At 45.4% G+C, this 15,591-nt stretch overlaps 1 protein-coding gene across 1 annotated transcript in view; it reads left to right on the top strand.

Annotated features, from left to right (window-relative positions):
- Positions 1–15,591, top strand: part of LOC141109904 (uncharacterized) — a 152,217-nt gene that overhangs the window by 78,301 nt on the left and 58,325 nt on the right. Inside the window, exons 30-32 of the mRNA XM_073601156.1 lie at positions 8,099–8,319; positions 8,639–8,785; positions 11,447–11,611. Of these exons, the coding sequence (XP_073457257.1) occupies positions 8,099–8,319; positions 8,639–8,785; positions 11,447–11,611 (533 nt within the window). The remainder of the gene's footprint in view (positions 1–8,098; positions 8,320–8,638; positions 8,786–11,446; positions 11,612–15,591) is intronic.

A 15,591-nucleotide genomic window follows, 5' to 3' on the forward strand; every position in this document is an offset into this window, starting at 1 on the left:
AGGAGCCTCAGTCAAGGTAGAAGGAATGATGAACAAATCCAAATACCAGTCAATATTGGCACAAAACCTTCAGGCTTCTGCTAGGAATGCCATCTTTCAGCATGACAACAACCCAAAGCATATATCCAAATCAACAAAGGATTGGCTTCACAGAAGATTAAAGATTTGGAATGGCCCAGCCAGAGCCCAGACCTAAATCCGTGCACAGAAGATGCCCTCTCAATCTGACAGATTTTGAGTGTTTTTGCAAAGAAGAGCGGGCAAATATTGCCAAGTCAAGGTGTGCCATACTGATAGACTCATACCCAAAAAGACTGAGTGCTGTAATAAAATCAAAAGGTGCTTCAACAAAGTATTAGTTTAAGGGTGTGCTCACTTATGCAACCATATTATTTTATTTTTTTATTTTTACTTCCCTCCACCTAAAAGATTTCAGTTTGTTGTTGAATGGAGTTGTACAGTTTATAGGTCACATTAAAGGTGGAAAAAGTTCTGAAATTATTTAACTTTGTCTCATTTTTTTACATCACAGAGACCTGACATTTTAACAGGGGTGTGTAGACTTTTTATATACACTGTATACTAAAGGAATATAAATATGGTGCAGCACTGAAGAACGCTGTAATATGATGTGTACTATAATACACTTTCCCCTATAAAACATATATATACTTTTAAACCACAATACAATACAAATTCCTGTGTAAAGCACCAGAATCCACCATTTTAACCAGATATTTTTGGACTATAATATACCTCCCTATCTCATCAAAAGTATAATATGCTAATTTACACAATATATTTTCATGCAAAACACTCAAATTGTGCAAAAAACATAAAGTGTCACTTATATGTGCAATAAATCTCAATATAACACAGTCCAAATAAAGTACTATAAAGTGCAAAATAGTCACTTTTCTGTCTCTTTGAACATTGCACATTGCATTGACAAAACCCTTATTTGGGGTGAATTGACCCCTACTACTTCTCCTCTCCAACACCGACCAGGAAAGAGACCGGGAAGGGAGCAAGCAATAGTGTAACGCCATTTTATTCAAATGACTTAGGGACAAGCAGTCAAGTAAATTTGATACTAAAGGCCAGAGAATAATTTACAAGCACCACCTCCCCTAAATATATTTAAAAAGTACCAAAAAACTAAAATTGGGAGTTTTGAGGTGCAAAAAAATACAATCAAATTAATATTACAGATTTCATAATTTTATTTAGAGGAGCATGGTTAAAAAAGACAATAATATTTAAAACTAGAGCACAAAAGAATCACTTCCTTCCTCACTTCCTTCCTTGAAGATAACAGTATTGTAGTGGCCGATCCCCCTGTATGGTACCTGCAGGATTTTTTTATCCAAGAAGAAAAGGGATACTCTTTTGGGATAGATTAATCAATCTTTGATTTTCCCTGGATTAATGGTATCATATTGATACTAAGGAAAGGAATACGGTTATCTTCAAGGAAGGAAGTGTTTGGATGGCACAGTCCCCTTGAAGCTCACCTTAAGTATATGAAGTATACGTTTTGGGAGTGCTATAATTATCAACCAGTGAATTCCTTGACTTTCTATCACAACAGGGTGTGAACGTAGGGCTATTGTCCCCCTTTATATGGCACACTGATACCTCATTGGACCTCTTGGTGGGGCCTGAGGACCATTTGGAACCTTGATCACTTTTGGGTGACATAGTATTAAGGTCCTACAAAAGCTCCAGAAGAAGCCACGATTTTGGTGAAACATGTTGAGGCAACCAACTTTTGTATTGTGACCGCATGATTCTTTTGTGCTCTAGTTTTAAATATTATTGTCTTTTTTAACCATGCTTGTCTAAATAAAAATATGAAATTTGTAATATTAATTTGATTGGATTTTTTTGCACCTCCAGACTCCCAATTTTTGTTTCTTGGTACTTTAGGAACAAGCAGTGTAACACTTACAGCCACATAGAAGTACATAGGCATGTAGTAAGGAAGCTCTTAACCGCCATGGAATTCTTCCTGCGTTCCAGTAACTGTAAATGACACAGCGGAAATTATGTAAGTAGCTCTGCCCAGCGCTGCACCATATTAATATTCAGTCTGCAATCCCAGTAGGAATTCTACTCCGCTGGGTGAGGAAAAGGAAAAAGTAACAAAAACAGAGAGAAGTGCACCAATCTTGTGCAATAAAAAAGGTACCATTTATTATGTAAATCAAAAGTGACAACTCACATATGCTCAGCTTATATTAGTGCACATCAGGCCAGGCAGAGAACAGTTCTGTGTATAGCTGAACGACGCCATGGACCGTGGTGGGGCTGGAGGAGAATGTAGAAGCCCTTACTCCTGTATATGTGATCTGCTCCCAGATGACAGGTGCTGCGGCTAACTAAATCCCCTGGCTCTTAAAGTTTGAGAAATTGGGACATCCTTGAAACATGTTGCCTCACCACCAGGACACATACTTGTTTACAGTCTGGACCTCCTTTCCTGCTTTGATGCAGTCGGGAGATTCAGATAGCTGCTGCCACCTGGGAGTGGATCTCTTCTACAGGAGTGACAGCTTCTACATTCTCCTCCATTCCCACCACTGTCCATGGTGTGCGGGCTTACATGGAAATGTCCCCTGCCAGCCTGACGTTCACCAGTACAAGCTGAGCATATGTGAATGGTCACTTTTATTCTATATACTAGATGGGTTTTTTTTTTTTCCCACTTTTTTCTGTTTTTTTATTTTTTAGTAGATGAGAACTCTCTATTGAGCTTCAGCAGCTGGATTGAGTATAACTTTATACCTGTGGATTTACCTTCTATCCTAATCTTTACCATTGCAGCTTGTTAAATTATTCATTGTCCCCCAAAGACACCGTTTGCTAGGTACTGTGAGCTTTTTACTACCTTTTTTGTATATAAAAAAATTGCATTGTTTCTATAGATCAAAACAGACAGTCTGAGACAAGTCTTCCTATAGATCAGGGATATGCAATTAGCGGACCTCCAGCTGTTGCAGAACTACAAGTCCCATGAGGCATTGCAAGACTCTGACAGCCACAAGTATGACACCCAGAGGCAGGGGCATGATGGCACTTGTAGTTTTGTAACAGCTGGAGGTCCGCTAATTGCATATCCCTGCTATAGATGCTTTTGTAAATTTGGTCTATAACACATCCAGTTTTCTTATACCTGGAAACTGTCACACAAAGCTGCTATCTTGCTATTCCAGACCCTCAGTGTATGTTATTAATGCATATGGGCGGCACAGTGGTGTAGTGAGTAGCACTCTCACCTAGCAGTAAGAAGGGTCGCTGGTTCGAATCCCGACCATGACACTACCTGCCTGGAGTTTGCATGTTCTCCCTGTGCCTGCGTGGGTTTCCTCCGGGTTCTCCGGTTTCCTCCCACACTCCAAAGACATGCTGGTAGGTTAACTGGATCCTGTCTAAATTGGCCCTAGTATGTATGAATATGAGTTAGGGACCTTAGATTGTACAGTATTACATGGGCACAATATTCTGAGATCATATGATAGTGTGATGGAAGCGCTGTACACCACACTAACACTGGATGTCGCTGTAACACATGAAATGGGAGTTATGAGAATTGTTGCTTCAACACTAGGATTCACTGTAACCCATAATGACACTATCAAATTCTCATGTAACCAGCAAGTGTTCACATTCTGGGCACAGCATGGATCATGCTGATATTATTGATCTGGGACTTTTTATTTTGTTGCATGATTTCATTTTTAGGGAATAATAAGGATCTAAATCATTTGGTAAAAACAATTGCTAGAAATAATTTGTGTGCTAAACTTTGTGGCACCAATATGGTGAAGAACCTTATGTTTTACATCATTCACAGTATAGCAGAAGGTAAAGCATGTCACTGAAATTTGAACTGTGCATGTCTATTGTCATATTGCAAAGGATGATCTGTGTAGTTCAGTGGTTCCACCACAATTCTTCTATCTTGCCTGTATATATGAGGAAATTCACAATGTGACTGCAGGGAATGCTTGGGACATAACATCTGAACTTTTCAGATGGTACCTTTGAACTACTGGCACAGAACCTTTGAAAGATTAGAATGGAAACTTTGACCTCTTGGAATAGAACCTTTGAAAGATTTACATGGAACCTTTGAAATATTTAGATGGAACCTTTGATCTCTGGGACAGTACCTTTGAACTTTCGGGATGGAGTCTTGGAACTCCTGAAAGGGAACCTTTGAACTCTTGGGACCTTTGAAAGATTTAGATGGAACTTTTGAACTCTTGGGACAGAAACTTTAAAAAGATTAAGATGGAGTTGCTGAGCTCCTAAGAGGGAAGCTTTGAACTCTTGTGACTGAACTTTTGAACTCTTGGCATGGAACCTTTGAATTTTTGGGATAAAACCTTTAAACTCTTGGGACAGAACCTTTAAAAATATTAAGATGGAGCTTTTGAGCTCTTCAGAGGGAACCTTTTAACTCTTGGGATGGTACCTTTGAACTCTTGGGATGGTACCTTTGAACTCTTGGGATGGTACCTTTGAACTCTTGGGATGGAACCTTTGAACTCTTGGGATGGAACCTTTGAACTCTTGGGATGGAACCTTTGAACTCTTGGGATGGAACCTTTGAACTCTTGGGATGGAACTTTTGAACTCTTGGGATGGAACCTTTGAATTTTTGGGATGAAACCTTTGAATTCTTGGCATGGAACCTTTGAACTCTTGGGATGGAGTCTTTGAACTCCTGGAATGGAACCTTTGAACTCTTGGGACCTTTGAAAGATTAGGATGGAACTTGTGAACTCTTGGCATGGAACTTTTGGGACAGAATCTTTGAATTTTGGGATGGAGCTTTTGAACTCTTGGGACTGAACCTTTGAAAGATTAAAGGATATCTAAAGTCTCGTTTTAAAAAAAAACAAAAAAAAAAACCATACTTACAACTGTGCAGCCCCGTTCCTCCTCTTCTGGGGTCCCTCAGCGACGCTCCTGGCTCCTCCTCTTCTCCATTGCCCCGTTGGAGAGCCGCTCTCCCTCAGGGCACTCGCGCAGAAGCTGTCGCGTGTCCTGCTGCTGCTGCATCTATTGACACAGGCAGCAGGACTCGGCCCCGCCCTATCTCCCGTGTCATTGGATTTGATTGACAGAAGTGGGGGACAATTGCTGCGCTGCTATCAATCTATCCAATCAGGACCCGAGACACCGGCTGGAGCTGGTGTGCTCATTCCCATCGTTGGAAAGACCGGGTTCAGGTAAGTAAAAGGGGGGCTCTAGGAGGCAGCTGCATCACAGGAGGTTTTTCACCATAATGCATAGAATGAGGTTTTACAACCCCTTTAAGATGGCGTTTTTTAGCTTTTCAGAGGGAACCTTTGAACTCTTGGGAAGGAACCTTTGAACTCTTGGAATGGTGTCTTTGAACTCTTGGGAAGGAACCTTTGAACTCTTGGGATGGTGTCTTTGAACTCTTGGGATGGTGTCTTTGAACTCCTGGAATGAAACCTTTGAACTCTTGGGGCCTTTGAAAGATTAAGATAAACCTTGGATGGAACCTTTGACCTCTTGGGATGACAAGAGGTCAAAGGCCTGTGGACGCTGAATGCTGGACTCGGGAGTGCACCCGCAAGGTATCCCACCAGGAGAGCGCTTCTCCTAGGGGGTTATTCGATGCGGGGAGGAGCTGCCAGCGCCGCCGGGGGACCCCAGAAGACAAGGATTGGGGCCACTCTGTGCAAAACGAACTGCACAGTGGAGGTATGACATGTTTGTTATTTAAAAAAAGTAAAAAACAAAGCCTTACAATCACTTTAAATACTTAAAAGGCTTGGGGAGAGAGTGGAAATGTCATGATGTATTATAAACACTAGGGGTGATATCACACTTCTTAATGGTATATACATTTCCTTTATAATTAGTGTCAGCATAAGTTTGTCAGTAGCCATGGGTTTAATCATTGATTTATCCCAAAGTAGATTTTAAGCCAATCACAATTTCATGCAAGTTTGTGTGTTTTCAAAATTTTTGCAACTTCTATTGAAACAATCCCTCCCTGGTGATCCAGATATTTATTTATTTCAGGTACTTATATAGCGCCGTCAATTTACGCAGCGCTTTACATATTCATTGTACATTCACATCAGTCCCTACCCTCAAGGAGCTTACAATCTAAGGTCCCTAACACACATTCATACATACTAAGGACAATTTAGATAGGATCCAATTAACCTACCAGCATGTCTTTGGAGTGTGGGAGGAAACCGGAGTACCCGGAGGAAACCCACGCAGGCACAGGGAGAACATGCAAACTCCAGGCAGGTAGTGTCGTGGTTGGGATTCGAACCAGCGACCCTTCTTACTGCTAGGTGAGAGTGCTACCCACTAGACCACTGTGCAGCCCTATATGAAGGTCCTTGTTCAGGCATTTCCTGTTATAGGCTGATAACACTCTGTTCGGTGTCCATGTCTCCCAGTTGTGCTGTTGCGTTTTCAGTCTGTCACATGAACGTCTAATGGAGACTATAAGTAGCTTCTTTATTTGAAAAGAAAAGGAGTTGTTTATAATATTCATTGCTTTAGCACACAAAATGTCATTCAGTTAAGGTTCACAGCACCTACTCTCCCTTCAGTGGCGGCTGGTGCTCAAAATTTGGGGGGGGCAAAAAAATGTTGAAAAACAATCATCAATTGCAGCCACTGTGTCATCAAACGCTGCCACTGTACCCATCAAACGCTGTCACTGTGCCCATCAAACGCTGCCACTGTGCCCATCAAACGCTGCCACTGTGCCCATCAAACGCTGCCACTGTGCCCATCAAACGCTGCCACTGTGCCCATCAAACGCTGCCACTGTGCCCATTACACGCTGCCACTGTGCCCATTACACGCTGCCACTGTGCCCATTACACGTTGCTACTGTGCCCATTACACGCTGCCACTGTGCCCATTACACGCTGCCACTGTGCCCATTACACGCTGCCACTGTGCCCATTACACGCTGTCACTGTGCCCATTACACGCTGCCACTGTGCCCATCAAACGCTGCCACTGTGCCCATTAAACGCTGCCACTGTGCCCATTACACGCTGCCACTATGCCCATTACACGCTGCCACTGTACCCATCACACGCTGCCACTGTGCCCATCACACGCTGCCACTGTGCCCATTACACGCTGCCACTGTGCCCATCATACGCTACCACTGTGCCCATCAAATGCAGCCACTGTTCCCATCAAATGCAGCCACTGTTCCCATCAAATGCAGCCACTGTTCCCATCAAATGCAGCCACTGTTCCCATCAAATGCAGCCACTGTTCCCATCAAATGCAGCCACTGTGACCATCAAATGCAGCCACTGTAATCATCAAATGCAGCCACTGTGACCATCAAATGCAGCCACTGTTCCCATCAAATGCTACCACTATCCCCATCAAATGTAGCCACTGTGCTCTCAAAAGCAGCCACTGTGCAGTGAAAGCTGCCACTGTGCCCTCAAAATCTGCCACTGTGCCCATCAAACGCTGCCAGTGTGCCTATCAAATGCTGCCAGTGTGCCTATCAAATGCTGCCAGTGTGCCCATCATATGCGGCCAGTGTACCCATCAAATGCTGCCAGTGGTGGGAAGGCAATGCTGTGTGAAAAAAGCAAATAATCATTCGTTCTGGTCACACAATTGGGTGGGATCAGGGCGCACTCTCTGCGCCCCGAGCCCACAGGCTCTAATCAGGTGCTTCAAAAAAATACACCCCTCCTGCCATAGGAGTCCATGCGTCCAGCGTCCTCAAAGGGGCCGGGCCCATGGATAGGGAGGCGGCAGCAGAGATAGGGGGGGCGGCGCCCGTGCGCTCACAATGCACAGGCCGCCACTGACTCCCTTTAATAATATAAGCAGCTGGATGCAAACGGGTGCTAAAAAAATGGAGTAACTGATTTAGCATGTTGTAAATGAAAGCACAAGTACTATGCATACTATGCATACATAAATATTTGTTCCAGCAAATACTAGGCCGAGCTCTGATAATACTCTGCAGTGTGTCTCCTTCTCTGCTATTTCTTATTTATGATTAGACATTAGTGATGATCTACTGATGAAGGATTGTCTGTGTCTCCAGATATGTCTGTAAAGAGGGCAACTCCATCTCCTGTCCATCAGATGACATTTATGGTTATCGTTGCCCAGCTGGATTCTATTGCCCCACTGGGAGCAGTTTGGAGATTCCATGTGATCCGGGGACATTCAGCCCTATGGTTGGAGCCAGTACATGCCTGGCCTGCCCTGCAGGGAGCAGCTGTCTGCAGGTGTCTACAGTGGAGCCCCTCAACTGCCCTCGAGGTAAGAGACATTTTTATCATTTTTTTTTTTTAATTCTAGCTGAAAGTTCAGGGATTTTACGCCCATGTCTTATATTTTTACATGACGGACATTGAGACAAAAACGTAACTAGGAAAAATGTATCAATATCCTGAGCATCAGAATATGACTGTAATGTTTATTTTACATAATTCAGATGCATTCGGTGCCCATGGAAATGTTTCCTCTTCTTAGTCTGCATAAAGTGTCTGGACCATTTGTCTGGGAATCATCACAGGGTGTAGAGGTTACCGGAGAGTATGGATGTGAACCAATAATATACCACTCTATTTGTGTGCAGGTAATTATTGTCCAGCCATGACTGCAGCACCAATCCCATGCCCGGCTGGCACTTTCAACCCTATGGAGGGAGCTCTGTCATTGGCGTCATGTAAACGGTGCCCAGCTGGCAGATACTGCAGAGGAGAGGCCAACTGGGAGCCCGATGGTAAGAAGTTCAATCCAGTTACTTATTTCAAACATGGTAAGCTGCTGTGTCACTGCTGGGAGGGGGGAGAATGGGAGATTTGTCACTGCTGGGAGGGGGGAGAATGGGAGATTTGTCACTGCTGGGGGGGGGAGAATGGGAGATTTGTCACTCCCGGGAGGGGAGAGAATGGGAGATTTGTCACTGCTGGGAGGGGGGAGAATGGGAGATTTGTCACTGCTGGGAGGGGGGAGAATGGGAGATTTGTCACTGCTGGGAGGGGGGAGAATGGGAGCATTGTCACTGCTGGGGGGGGGGGAATGGGAGCATTGTCACTGCTGGGAGGGGGCAGAATGGGAGCATTGTCACTGCTGGGGGGGGGGGAGAATGGGAGCATTGTCACTGCTGGGGGGGGGAGGATTGGAGATTTTTCACTGCTGGGAGGGGGAGAACCGGAGATCTGTCACTGCTGGCAGGGGGAGAAGAGGAGATTTGTCACTGCTGGGAGGGGGAAAAGATTTGCCACTGCTTGGAGGGGGAGAATTGGAGCATTGTCTCTGCTGGTAGAGAAAAGCTTAGCCATTGCTGGGAGAGGAGGAGTAGGGGCTCTTAATCACTGCTGGGAGGGAGGAGCTGAGCTGCTTTATATTTCAGGGGGTGAGCTATGTTTGTGAGTCACTGATAGGATGGGAAAGTTGGACTTCAGAAGCATTGTTTGGAGGAGAGGCAAGGGGGAGCTTAGCCGCTGCTTTTAAAAGGTGAGCCCTAAGCTTCCGTGCCACTGCTAGGTAAGGGAGAGCTGAGCTTTTCAATCATTGATGACTGGGGAGGGCTAAGCTTTGAAGTCACTGCTGGGAGGGGAGAACTGAGCTAACGAGTCACTACTTGTAGGCTGAGCTAAGCTCCTGATTGACCCAACTTGATTATCTACAGAACTTTTTTCTGTGATCTTTGCGAATGATTGCTTCACAGTGCCTGCAGCTACCAAGGTCATTGAGAACTTGTTTTAAAGTTGATTTGCAGCCTGTTATGTATTTGTACCTAATTTACTGTCTATTGCCTTGCCATAGGTTCATTTTAATGTTAACAGCCAAAATGTCACCTAAGCTTTAACTACTTCCGCCCCGGAAGATTTGGCTGCTGAATGACCAGAGCACTTTTTGCGATTCGGCACTGTGTCGCTTTAACTGACAATTGTGCAGTCCTGCACCCAAACAAAATTGTCGTCCTTTTTTTCCCACAAATAGAGCTTTCTTTTGGTGGTATTTGATCACTTCTGTGGGGTTTTTTTGCGCTATAAACAAAAAAAGAGTGACAATTTTGAAAAAAATACAATATTTTGTACTTTTTGCTATAATAAATATCCCCATTTTTTTTAAAGAAAAAAAAAACAAATTTTTTCTCAGTTTAGGTCGATATGTATTCTTCTACATACTTTAGGTAAAAAAAATCGTAATAAGTGTATATTGATTGGTTTGCGCAAAAGTTATAGCGTCTACAAAATAAGGGATAGATTTATAGCATTTTTATTTATTTATTTTTTTGACTAGTAATGGCGGTGATCTGCGATTTTTATCGGGACTGCGACATTATTGCGGACACATTTGACACATTTTTGGGACCATTGGCATTTATACAGCGATCAATGCTATAAAAATGCATTGATTACTGTAAAAATGTCACTGGCAGGGAAGGGGTTAACACCAGTGGGCGATCAAGGGGTTAACTGTGTTCCCTGAGAGGTGATTCTAACTGAAGGTGGAGGGGACTGACTAGAGGAAGTGACGGATCGTGGTTCCTAGCTGATAGGAACACACGATCTGTCATTCCTCTCAGAACAGAACACGGATTTGTGTGTTACACACACACTTCCGTGTTCTGTCTCTGGTGCTTGCGATCGCTCGTGGCCGGCGGTCATCGCCTGCTATCCCGATCGTGCCGACCTGCCGCAGTAAAATTACGGCGACTGGTCGGCAAGCGGTTAAGGTGAATTTTACCTGCAGTTGTGATGTATTTTTTAATTTAGTATATAGACTCTTGATGACACATATTAAAGTGATTGTAAACGATCGCCTTGTAAAACAACTCCTTCAGTTTAAAATAGAAATGAAAGGCAAAACATTTTTGTATAGATATAAAAAAAAACATTATAAATACCTTTTTTCCATTTTTTTTTTAAAGTGATCACATTCTCTCAGCTGCAAAAGAGCTGGGGGGGGGGGGGAGAAGCAGCAGTACCCCAAGCTTCCCAGTGAATGGCTGTGCAGTGGGGGGGTGTCAGGACAAGTCTGATCATTGGAGGAGAGCACACTGAGTTCCCAGCATGCCTAGAGAACTGACCACGGTGTGATCTCCTGCTTAGTGTGGTCATTTTTTATTAGGAAAGCAAGGCTACTGCCAGAAACACCAGGGATTTCACATAAAGGAAGCAATAAAAAGAGAACAGGATAGTTTCTCATACAAGTACATGGTACAGCAGACACATATCAGGAATATGAAGTGTTGGGGTAACAAACACTTTAAGGAGGTTTTAGGCCTGCATGAGCCCATGCCATGTAAAGCATGGATCCCTTGTCAAACTACAGAGTATAATTGTGTATTCAACAACTAAGCATTTAACATTATCTTCATGCTACAGCTCTGTATCATTCTGGTTACCATTACACCTCCATCTCTGTGCAGGCCTGTGCTCAGCTGGATATTACTGTGAAGGAGAGGCAACAGACATCATCCCTCAGAAAACTGTCCGCTTTCCGCTCAATGGTCCTTGTCCTCCTGGCCATTACTGTCCTGAAGGGACGCCATCACCAAAGCCTTGTCCTATTGGCACACTGAAGAATAGCACAGGTACCTGGAGTCTTTTGCTTTAGTCCTGCTGCACATATGTTTTCCTCAGTATCTCTAGTAGCAGAAGGGATTGTGAAAATGGTGGCATTGCCTCCACACACAGAGACGCTGTCATTAACTGACACAGAAACCACCAGTTTATGAAGCTGCGATCTCAGCACTTCACTGGCGATCTGTGTCAGAATTCACCTCCCCAATTCACCAGCTCAGAGGTGGAGAATCGGGGAGTGAGGAGCAGGGCCGGACTGGGAATGAAAACCAGCCCTGGAAAAAATGTCATACCAGCCCCATAGCATTATTATACCAGCCCAACAGCATAACGTCATTATTTTCTTGTTCATAAAATGGAAAACCATGCATTTTAAAGCACATTTAAAGAGTGCATTATATATAGATAAGACACATATAAAAGCACATAGGGCTTTTTATATATATATATATATATATATATATATATATATATATATATATATATATATATATATATATATATATATATATAAAAGCAAATTACAGTTAAACGTGGTAAAAGTGGAACAATCATCAAGAACAATCCACTTATTGCTATGGTGATATATATTGCCAGAATAAGGAATAATCAAAGAACTTTACTTCAAAGTATGGAAGACGTAAACATGTTCAAAACTGCGTTTGATGGGCACAGTGGCTGCAATTGATGGGTACAGTGGCTGCGTTTGATGGTACAGTGGCTGCGTTTGATGGTACAGTGGCTGCATTTGATGGTACAGTGCCTGCGTTTAATGGGCACAGTGGTGGCAATTTATGGGTACAGTGGGCGGCTGTGTTTGATGGTACAGTGGCTGCGTTTGATGGGCACAGTGGTGGCAATTTATGGGTACAGTGGCTGCCTTTGATGGTACAGTGGCTGCGTTTGATGGGCACAGTGGTGGCAATTTATGGGTACAGTGGCTGCGTTTGATGGTACAGTGGCTGCGTTTGATGGGCACAGTGGCTGCAATTGATGGGTACAGTGGCTGCGTTTGATGGTACAGTGGCAGCGTTTAATGGGCACAGTGGTGGCAATTTATGGGTACAGTGGGCGGCTGTGTTGATGGTACAGTGGCTGCGTTTAATGGGCACAGTGGTGGCAATTGATGGGTACAGTGGCTGCGTTTGATGGTACAGTGGCTGCGTTTAATGGGCACAGTGGTGGCAATTGATGGGTACAGTGGCTGCGTTTGATGGTACAGTGGCTGCGTTTGATGGTACAGTGGCTGCGTTTAATGGGCACAGTGGTGGCAATTGATGGGTACAGTGGCTGCGTTTGATGGTACAGTGGCTGCGTTTAATGGGCACAGTGGTGGCAATTTATGGGTACAGTGGCTGCGTTTGATGGTACAGTGGCTGCGTTTGATGGTACAGTGGCAGCGTTTAATGGGCACAGTGGTGGCAATTTATGGGTACAGTGGGCGGCTGTGTTGATGGTACAGTGGCTGCGTTTAATGGGCACAGTGGTGGCAATTGATGGGTACAGTGGCTGCGTTTGATGGTACAGTGGCTGCGTTTAATGGGCACAGTGGTGGCAATTTATGGGTACAGTGGCTGCGTTTGATGGTACAGTGGCTGCGTTTAATGGGCACAGTGGTGGCAATTTATGGGTACAGTGGGCGGCTGTGTTTGATGGTACAGTGGTGGCAATTGATGGGTACGGCACAGTGTTGGCAATCTATGGGCACAGTGGCAGCGTTTGAGTATACAGCTTTTCAAAGTTATCTGGCACTTGAACAAAACGAGAGAGAGAGAGAGAGAGAGAGAGAGAGAGAGAGAGAGAGAGAGAGAGAGAGAGAGAGAGAGAGAGAGAGAGAGAGGCTGCGTGAGAGAGAGAGAGAGAGAGAGAGAGAGAGAGAGAGAGAGAGAGAGAGGCTGCGTGAGAGAGAGGCTGCGTGAGAGAGAGAGAGAGAGAGAGAGAGAGAGAGAGAGAGAGAGAGAGAGAGAGAGAGAGAGAGAGAGAGAGAGAGAGAGAGAGAGACCGACCTTGATTCTTGTGCTGTAGCAGCTGCTGCCGGCCATTCACTGAAATCCTCTCCTTGTGCAGATAGTGGGCGGTGCTGGCTGGCGCCGCACGGGACGAGGCAAAATGGAGCAGCAGCACGGCGTTCTCCTCCTGGTCCTCCCCCTCAGGCACACAGACAGAGCGAGGCTGAGCCAGATGAGTGTGGTGGGCGGCGCGAACGGAGGAGACAGTGACGAGTGACACACAGGGAGGCAGCCATGGCATAGTGCAGCAGCGGCGGCTCAGGGCTCACTCAGCGTCACTCAGTCAGGACACAGGCAGTGAGCGGCCCCCCCGGAGAGCGGAGACACACACAGAGAGTGAGCCAGTGAGTGACACACAGCTGGCATAGTGCAGCAGCGGCGGCTGCCGCTGCTGCAGCTGATGCTGACACAACACAGGCAGTGAGTGAGAGCGGCCCCAGCGGTACTACAGTGCAGCCAGCCTACCGGGATAATTCCCGGTATCCCGGTAGGCCAGTCCGGCCCTGGTGAGGAGAGAATCCCAGGGGAACTGAGGAGAAAAATTATTAACTTCCTTCTTCCCCATCAGACCCCCAAAGACAGTAAACATGTCCCCCCGCCATGTTTATGTGTGTGTGTAGATATATATAATGTGTGTGTGTGTAGCCATGCCCTGTAGGGGTTGCTGAATGTTGTGGTTCACCTGTCACCCTGCCCAAACCGGCATCCATCTCTCATGCACTCAGAAACATAAAACATAAGCTTTGTTTTTTTGTTTTTTTTATTGAGGGGATTGAACTTGGATGGGAATGGGAAATTATGGGATGCCCAGAAGATTCAGTGCAACTCCCTTCTATATACACTCAGGTCTTCTCTCCAGCCCAAGCTCTTGCTTTAATCCTCTTAATCCTTCACTCCCCCAGCACTTCCCTTGCTGCAGACTGTTACTCCACCAGCACTTGCCTTGCTGCAGACTGTTACTCCTTCAGACTAGCTAGCACTGGATGGTTAGGCCTGACATTTATTCAGCCAGGCCTCAGTGAAATGCCTTTTGCAGGCAGGGACACCGGACCCATTATGGTGTAGAAATTGTACAGGTGCTAGCTGTCCTCTGCACAGCTACTAATCCCAGATAGCTCTCTTCAGGCCTTGCCAGCCAGACTGGCTGCAATGACCTCTTTCCACTGCCCTTCCCACAGTAATCACCCAGTTCTCTCAGGCGTGCCTCCCCAGTCCTCCCGACTCTGCTCCACTCACCAACCCTTGTGGCTGCGACCAGTTGTCCTCCCTGGAGTCTCTTAGCAGTGTTCTCTCCCGCTGTCATCTCCTTGCTCTCTCACGTGCCTCTCCTTCCAGGATCTCTTCTCTCCTCCTGGATGCACCCGAACCCTGGCCCAGGGCCACCCCCCCAGACTGGGGAGCTCCTTGTGGGCCCCAACAGCTTCCACACTCTCTCACTCCAGCTCTTCCTCCCCAACAACTCCTCCCCAGCTGGACTGAGCCCTGGGTATTTAAGGAGGGCTGCCCCCTGCCAATCCAAGTTGGGGATGGGTCAAGGCTCCCCAATACACCCCAGGCAGCTCCACCTTTTTTTATTATTATTTTTATACAGGATTTATATAGCGCCAACAGCGCTTTACAACTTGAGGGTAGACAGTACAAACACAATACACTTTAATACAGTAGGAATCAGAGGGCCCTGCTCCTTGGAGCTTACAATCTAGGAGGGAAGGTCAAGAGATACAAGAGGTAATAACTGTGGGCGATGTGCTGATTGAGAAGATACCTCTCCTCTCCTCCTTTCTTTCCAGCACTTTCTAGAAAGAAGAGGGAGGTGACAGTGATGCTACCTGTGAGTCACCCAGACCCGCCCTGACCTGAGCCACTCCCAGCCCAGAATGAAAACAAACAGGCCTAGCCACCATCTAGGCCTGCCTACATTTTCCTACTCTGCTAGAAAAATCCTCACTCTAGCACCTAGCTAACTAGAGGGTGCTACACAT

Source organism: Aquarana catesbeiana, linkage group LG10, assembly GCF_042186555.1.
Source record: "Aquarana catesbeiana isolate 2022-GZ linkage group LG10, ASM4218655v1, whole genome shotgun sequence".
Classification (NCBI taxonomy): domain Eukaryota; kingdom Metazoa; phylum Chordata; class Amphibia; order Anura; family Ranidae; genus Aquarana; species Aquarana catesbeiana.